This window comes from Triticum dicoccoides, chromosome 7A (assembly GCF_002162155.2).
Source record: "Triticum dicoccoides isolate Atlit2015 ecotype Zavitan chromosome 7A, WEW_v2.0, whole genome shotgun sequence".
NCBI classification, from domain to species: Eukaryota; Viridiplantae; Streptophyta; class Magnoliopsida; order Poales; family Poaceae; genus Triticum; species Triticum dicoccoides.
The window spans coordinates 28,390,694-28,399,139 of NC_041392.1; the positions used below are offsets into that span (position 1 = coordinate 28,390,694).

Consider the following 8,446-nt stretch of genomic DNA (forward strand, 5'->3'; position numbering starts at 1 on the left):
TAAATCATAATCGTGTGTCATGCTTTAAGATTTTTTTTAAAAACTAGTAGTGTGACCCGCGCATTTGCGCGGCTAGAATTAGTTGTGTTTGATTCACTCTATCATATTGAAATGTAATAATCTAAGTCATCATTCACTCATTCCCTAAGTTTCTTGACCAATAGTCTAAATCATTACATTTATCATATATACTATCTAATGTTACATTATATGATTTTCTTTTCTTACAATGTTTTTGCTGCGACACCATCCCTCGGTCTCTTTTTTGCCTGACTTATTTCTCTGAGAATCAGCTTTTGGTCTATCATCATAACTTATTCTTTCTAATCATGTCTATGTTGTTTTCTTATTTCGCCTATCTTCTATGACATGCACAATCTTATAGGAACTCTGAATGTCGGTTTATTTTTTCGTGGTAAAGAATTTGGGTTTACTTTTTCTATACTACCGGGGCATCTCCCATGGGTTTTCATTCAAGACAAATTAAAATATCAGTGTATCTTACTTGGAAGTATTAACATGTTCCCTTGACTACGTAACCCTCTCAGAGCTTGTCCCCCAGGATTTCCCTTGTGGTTCTAATATTACATATAACTTTTAGCATGACCGAAATGAATTATCACATAATGTTCATGAAAGTTGTATGCTACTTCGAACCTTTAGTGATGTAGTCACCACATCATTTTTCTTCAGTACGATATGTTGCAAAATCATATATTGTACTTTAGTTATGAGAAATTTGATTGTGTCTACTATTACAATATAATTCCCAATTGAGGCTAGTGGCAGAGCAGCCAAATAATATTTTTATCAATGATGTCATCATGTCGATACTAAATTAACTGGTACACCACCCGTACTGCTGGCTCTTAATAGCATGTCTTCAGAAGTTTATGTATTGATTTTTAATCTCAGTCGTTATATGTCGTACCAACTTCTAATTAACAAAGTGACCCGCCCAGTTGTGTGGCAACATTATCAGTTGTTAATCTTTGTCATTTGTTCACCCTCATACAACAATTTGAATTAATTGTTTCAAAACATATCAATATTTTTTTTGGAAACGGAATCTTGAGTTTAATACATGGCTAAACGAAATGACTTCTGTAAAAGCTCAAAAGTATTTTGATGTGTGACAATGGATGGTCTAGAGATATTTAAGTGGCAATGTAAAGTTATCGAGTTTTATACTAATACAATATTTAGCTTTATGTATTGTAGGTTTTGCCATCCTACTGTCTATGTTTTAGGACAATACTTTTGTACGACACTTTCAGAAATATTTTAATTTAAATATTAATCATTTGTAGTTACTTGAAGTATTTAGCCTATATGGATGACTATTTCTTCTAGACACGTTCAGAAATGTTAATCGTTTGTTGTTGACGATATTATATATCAGAATAATCTGACTTAGCTCTACATGAAAAAGGATTAATATGATTGAGCGTGATCAACAATTGTTGGTTACTAATACATCTTATATTGTGGGAAACGATGGTGTATTTTCATGAATTATTGTCCATGGAGAGTACTTAATTTATTCTAAGAATTTGCATGTGTTCTTTCTTTCTACTGATATTTATAACTTTTTTGTACGGTATATTTAAAATATCACTATTGTCATTAGAGCGCACATCACGATTCATTGGAAGTTTCTTTTTTGCAAGATAGGAAACATGAATTACTGGCATTTAGATTTTCATGTATTTTGGGTCTCAGCTGTCCATAATAATTAATTAGCGCTAATATCTTATTCCTCTATTACGGGCATACTTCATCATTATTATTATTTTCTGCCGGGGATACTTCATAATTATTGTTATGATTTGCAGGGGATACTTCATCTTTATTATTAAATAAAATCATTTATTCACAAAAAACAAACAAAAGCATTTTGGTATTCTTTTGGTCCACTCTTTATGTTATGTGTACATATATATTTTCTTTTTTTCTTATATCTGGATAGAAAAAGTTTATTTCTACCATGAAGCACTAATGTTGTAGTCCTATTTGAATATTTTAAAGAAAAGAAAGAAGAATACCGGCCGGATAGAATAATTTGCTGGAGAGTCCGGATTGATTCATCCCTTGTATTCTGCTTGGACTCTGTTTTCTTGCGTCACGCTCAGGCTTTTCGTTTTTTTAGAGACTCTTCCTTAGTTGCTGCCGTACTTTTCTATAGGAAAAAGATAGTTTCCAAAATAAAGATGCATGTCTGATACTGCCATCATGTGTTTTCTTGCCGTTTTCTTATCCGAACACAACAATACGTACGTGTGCCTGGCATTGTAATTTTTCCTTAAAAAAAGTAAAGTCTGCTCGTAACGTGCTAGATGCAACATATGTGTACATGATTGTTCAATGTAACTTCTAAGACCTTGTACGTGTCAGTTCAATACACATGTCTTTATATTTTTTTTCATGTAACGTAATATCTGTAAATCTCAGCCGTAAGTATTATTGATCAACGATGTATATTATTTTGGATTATGTGGAAGAACGTGGTGTCTTCTTTGACTTCTATTTTAATTATATAATAGATTTATATATATTTAAATGCTTACATAAGTTTAAAATGTTCACAGTTTTTTTAGAAACAAATCTTCACAGTTTTACCAAAATATTAATGTAGTATATAAAAGTGTTCATGCTTTAATAATTTTTCTATATATTTTAATAAATGCTTATATAAGTTTATAAATCTTCATTGTTTTAAGAAAATACCCATGTAGTCTATAAAATTGTTCGTGTTTTAAGAAACATATTTTCATATAATGTCAAAATCGTTGCCTAGGATTCAAACCAGTGACATGTAGTCATCAGGTGCGCGTAGCAACCAACATACATAATAATATTACATTATAAAATTATTCACGTATTATTTAAAAAAATATCCATATGTTGAAATTGCAAATTAGAAAATTATGCACGTAATAATTTTCATATTCAATAAAAATATCAAAGTAATTTTTCTATATATTTAAATAAATGATAATATATATTTAAAATTTTCGTGCTTTCAATAAAATATTTATGTATTATATAAAAGTGTTCATTTTTATTCTGCAGTTTATTTTGTTTATAATGCTCAATTATAAGTTGCATGTAATTTAAATTTTTTGTAACAAATAACAGTGCAAAATGGTCGATAGGGTGTCGAGCCCACTTAAGGCCTACCGAATATATAGAGTGCATATCATATCCATTTTGTACAAAAAACGCTTCTTGGTCCATTGTCTCAAAAAAAAGTACAAAAAACGCTTCTTGGTCCATTGGTTAGGCAGACGCACATCTATGCTGTCAGCCACCATTTTTGCACATAATTTGCTTGCTGAAAGATAGACCGACACGTGGCAGTGGCCTTTTTGTGAGAAAAAATAATTTTGATGGGATTTCACAAAATAAACAGGCCACAAGCCCTATCTCTACCATTCAATGATTGACAACAGGTCCCACGCCACGTGGCGTGCCTAGTCAGCACCGTGTCCGTATACAAATGCGATTTGCACCGTATATACACGTCAAAACCAAGTTGTAGCACCAGTTCAATCTATGCCGCAAGTTATGGCACTAAAGTGATTTTTCACGCCAAGTTTTAGCATCAGTGGCGTAATTGACTCTAGTTTTAAAGACCGGACCAAAGCGTCGGTTGGACCCAAAAAACCCAGAACTGGTGTGTCCAGAAGCTCTAGATAAGACCCCACCTCCCATCAAACCAATGAGAATTGGTCAAACAGTCATGGTTTTTGTGTGTGTAAGTCAAACGGGCATGTTAATTTGGGGATAAACCGGGCGTACCGACCAAAATGGCATAGGCGAAGTGGGAGTCGACAGACCCTTGCATATATTGGCATGTATGATGTATACGCTACTTGTAACCATACCGTGACACTAAGGACTAAAGGAGGGGGAAAACCAGGGCACGACTACCTTTGACAATGAACCTCATTCGCATGCGTCCTATCATGAATCCACCGGCTTTAGAAATGGATTAGCTTTATTCATGTGTATGAGTCAGCCAAAAGTATTGGCCGGAAGCAATCAATCATTTGCACTTCGAGACGTAAGTTGGGCGAGGGGCACGCAATGAGGCTGTGGGAGACACGGTGACTAGTAGCACATGATTTGACAACCTCCAATTCTATCATGATCTAGTACAGTGCATGTTCTTATTATTCACATGTCTTGGGCAACACATATAAAGTACAAAATTTGTTTTGGTAGATCCAAGATATCATGATAGTGTGACAGAAGTTACCTCTAATTAGTTGTCTTGCATCTATCTACCACCAAAGCTCCAAGCTCAAAGATGTTCACAATACGTCATACGTGAGACGAGTCTGCCTACAAACAATTATCAACATAAAGTTGAAACAACTATTGGACGATGTACGTTTTTATGTACATTTTTCTTGATAAGTAACGTGTGGAGGCGAGTGGGACTAAAGTTGGAAGATGTAGATGTTGAGTCAGCAAACTAATCCTAGATTATTGAGATTTGATACGGTTCTCTCTCTTCACGCTTTGGCGGCTCATGGTTGTACCTTTTCCAAGACTCGGTTTTGGTAATAGCATTCTACGTAATTAACCCCTCCTCTCTTTTTTCTAAGAAAATAATCTCGTGTACATTCAACCATTGATTCAACACCAACAGGTGGAATGCACAAACTATTTTACCAGTGGCAAAATTATAATTGGTGGAAGGAAATTTAGAAAAATGCAATCACTATATATAATGTGCCTTGTATTAGCACCTAGGGAATACATTCCTTGTATTAGGTTTATTCACTTTTTTGTAACCCATATAAACCCCAACATATATAAATACACTCTAGGAATTCCAACTGTTAGCCCCAAAAAATGTGCTTTTACCCCAACAATAATTATCGATGTAGTCGAAAGATGGTTACCGATGGATGCATTTTGACAATGTGAATGCTAAGCCAAAATCCGTCGAGAGGAACTTAAGTTGAAATATGCAGATGCAAAGTTTGCAGAAATCCTGATCATCCGGACATGAGATGGTGGCCTCTACTCTCACTTTAGCAACTCCAGGTTGTTCCTCTGTTGGACTCTATTTCGGTAAATGTGCACCACTCACCAACACAAAATTAACCCTCTCCTATTTCATTTTAGTTTTAAAATAACTCCCCTTCCCTTCCACACACTACTACCGAAACACGACAAAGTGACATCTAAATATTTTGTGGAAGTTAGGATATTTATCGCGTGACGACTATAAAAGGGGGGAGGGGGAGCGGCCGGAAGAGGTGCAGATCCCCCATGACAACCTAAATACAAGTAAGGTAACGAAATATCCTAGGTGTGCTCTCAACGAACTTCCGATGAGAGTCGTGTTCAGAGGCGAGGTATTATTCGCTCTAACATCATACTCTATTGAATCTTTGTACAGAGGTAGATTATTTGGGTAATGGCACAAGTAAATTAGTTTACAAATTTGTTCTCATGCCATTAATAAGTTAATTTTGTGAATAAGTGCTCAACCTTACAATGCAAACCTATGTAGTTGGCAATGCTCAAGGTCTAGCCGTGGATTTATTGTGTGCTACAATCGCTCGAAGATGGGGTTTGTGTTTTACTACATGGTACGGGATTTGGTTGGTTCAGAACTAGTTACCCACTTATTAGCAATTGTTAGTGTCATACTATATTAGATGGACCAAGGAACTATCTTTTAAATAATTTTAATGTTAGTAAGTGTCATTATGTAGCTATAATGAATGAAAGAAACACTCAGATTGTGTAAAATTTCCTTATGAAGTAGAAGTAGACAACGGTGTGAATATATTTAGTTGGCCGTTTGAGTTAATGAGCGCAAATGAATAGTATGTGCTATTGGACCAGAACGACTGAAAATAGGCCAGTGGTGCTTAAGAGGACTATAAGAATAGCAAATTTGCAAATAGAAATATACGCAGTATGGAGAACTACATATTGGTTCGCGTAAAAAAGGATTATGAGGTTAGTCCCAAAATGGAATGATTGGAATAATACGTTGAAGATATGTGCAAAACCATACATAAAATGTACTCTTCATGTACATGGTAATTCTAAATTTGTGAGTTAAAACTAGCCATCTTAATCCTGATTAATTTCCTCATCAAACAATTTAGCTGTACTTCTACGGAAAAATTGAATTCATATGGTATAGCTATGAAAAAGGTAACATAAGTACTCTTGAAAACATCACGTCATGTCTACAAGAATTGTATAAAATGGCTCCATAGTCCAATGCAAAAGCTTTCAATATTGTAATTTCAAACTAAGGCCGTATCTATGTAATGCAGCAATATCACTGGAATTTGAGAGGAAACAGTTCAATATTCGCTTGTCGCAATTCGTATGGAGGAGATGACGCTTGCAACCTCTTGGTGTTAACCTTTCTATACCAAGGTACTAACTAGGATCAATTCTTCCCCAAAAGCAAAATCCATTCGAAGTTCTGCAATTACAACATGCGCTGCCAGCACTATATTAACCCCTCGCCCTCCCTCCCGTGCACACACACACAAAGAGATTAAAAAGGTTTGGCAAATACAACGTGCTCTCCCAGCACTATATAAAACCCATCCTCCTCCTCCTCCTCTACACATAGGGCAGTTGATATCCTCTCAAATACAAACGATCAGGCACCACCTTTGCAACCTGACCGTGCCTGCAATTGATATTCCAGGGGCATCATCCCAGTGCTCCATGGCCATGTCATCGGCCTCACTACTAAAGCGGTTCAGCGATGTAGCACGGTCGCCAAAAGGGTGCCGCTACAACCCAGAGAGATCCGGCGTTGGTATTGTCTCGGCTGTTATGGAACCAGCCGTTGCACGCCTACGCATCGTCGGGCCTCTCATCAACACCAACGCGCGTGAGATCCTAGAGATTACACGACCGAACCTCTGTTGGAGCAATAGGAGGCCATTCCGAGCAGCCATACTGTCATGCGGTCTATGCCGCAGGTGGATCGGTAGTGGCACCGTCTACATGTTCAAGTAAGCAATTGATTGTCAAGTCTACACTTCCCCTTAGCATCCAAGAAATGTTAATTATATTCTATGCATGCATGGCATGTTTCACATTTTTTGTGGCAGAGGCGAGATGGGATTTTGTAAACAAGAGTGTCTTTGCGACTATATCACTGAGCAATTGGAAAAGGAGACAGAGAGGGTGAGATGGTGTGGAAGAGAAAAGGTGCCAACAATGTTGGACAAGGAAGGCGACCAGAGCTGCATTTTCTTCACCTGCGCTGGCAGCCTATGATGCACCTACGTCTATGTTTGAGAGATGTATGGGCTTAGAAGGACCAGAACCTATTTTTCACAACTGTATAACTTGGTGCTTTTGTAAGTAATAGAACACCTGATGGTTAGTAAATAATTATACACTTTTGACGTGGTACGAGCATATCTCTTCCTTCACATGTAATGAGGCATGCATACGCTCGAGATAGTGTTCACCGTATTGCATGCTAGCTATGCAACACTCTAACGTATAGACTGTCACAACTAGCTCGACGTGAAAGCTATAATGTTTTATACTTTTGCTAACATGGAACAAAAGTTGTTTCGCTTCGAGACAAGATCTGTAAGCTCTCGCTCGGATCCAAGTTTACATGCAAAACATGCATGGTCCCAGCTGTATATTGACACATCTAAAATATGATCGAGTGTAATCCATACGTTAGGCTAAGATTTACCCCTCATTGCAAGGCACCACTTAATTGCCAGACTGTGTATGCCTTGGCCAAAAGCACTGGCCGGAAGTAATCCATCATGAGCACTTCGGCCAGATTGCATCAGTGAAACACGAGTCGGGGCCAGTGGGTGCGCAACAAGCCCGTGGTGACCCGTAGATAACACATGATTTGACAATATCTAATTCTTTCCAGACCTAGTAGAGTGTGTGTGTTCTCAGTATTCACATGTCTCGAGAAGCATAAGAATATACGTCGCTCAAAAAATTGCTTTGATGGTTTCAAGATAGCATGATAGTGTGCCATGAGTTACCTATAATAAGTTGTCTTACATGTGTGTACCGCAGAAGAACCAGTCTCAAATGTGTTCAAAATACACCAGTGTGACACAAGTATGCCTACAAACAATCATCACAATAAAGTTGAAAATGCTGCAAACGATGGGAGCAATTCTACAGATTGGTTCGTGCAACCGTTCTTTTTGCAGGCTCATGAGGCCCAGAAGAGCACTCACGCAAGCACAACAGATTTTTTGTCTGCATGATTGTCAGCCCTCAGGATGAAAAAATAAGACCGAGATGGCCCAGCCCAACACACTTCATGGGAGAAGAGAGAGTTATGATTCCCTGCTAGCACATAAGGGCTGATGTGGAGGTGAGTGAGAGGCATAGTTTAAAAAACCAGACCAAGGCATTGGTTAGACCGAAAAAAACCCAGATCTGGTGTGTCCTGAAG

General features: G+C 37.3%; 1 protein-coding gene across 1 annotated transcript; it reads left to right on the forward strand.

Annotated features, from left to right (window-relative positions):
* Positions 1-5,284: 5,284 nt before the first annotated feature.
* Positions 5,285-7,422, forward strand: LOC119331906. The gene is made up of 4 exons (XM_037605086.1): positions 5,285-5,372; positions 6,312-6,417; positions 6,698-7,010; positions 7,110-7,422. Exons 1-4 carry the CDS (start codon positions 5,349-5,351, stop codon positions 7,276-7,278), a joined length of 612 nt encoding a protein of 203 aa, XP_037460983.1. The 5' UTR covers positions 5,285-5,348; the 3' UTR covers positions 7,279-7,422.
* Positions 7,423-8,446: the final 1,024 nt, after the last annotated feature.

What these genes read in the sequence shown, in the direction of transcription:
- LOC119331906 (XM_037605086.1), top strand. Translation starts at nt 5,349, where the DNA reads ATGAGAGTCGTGTTCAGAGGCGAG. An exon ending in GAGTCGTGTTCAGAGGCGAG is followed by an intron (nt 5,373 to 6,311) that starts GTATTATTCGCT and finishes TATGTAATGCAG; the next exon opens with CAATATCACTGGAATTTGAG. An exon ending in GGCACCGTCTACATGTTCAA is followed by an intron (nt 7,011 to 7,109) that starts GTAAGCAATTGA and finishes TTTTTGTGGCAG; the next exon opens with AGGCGAGATGGGATTTTGTA.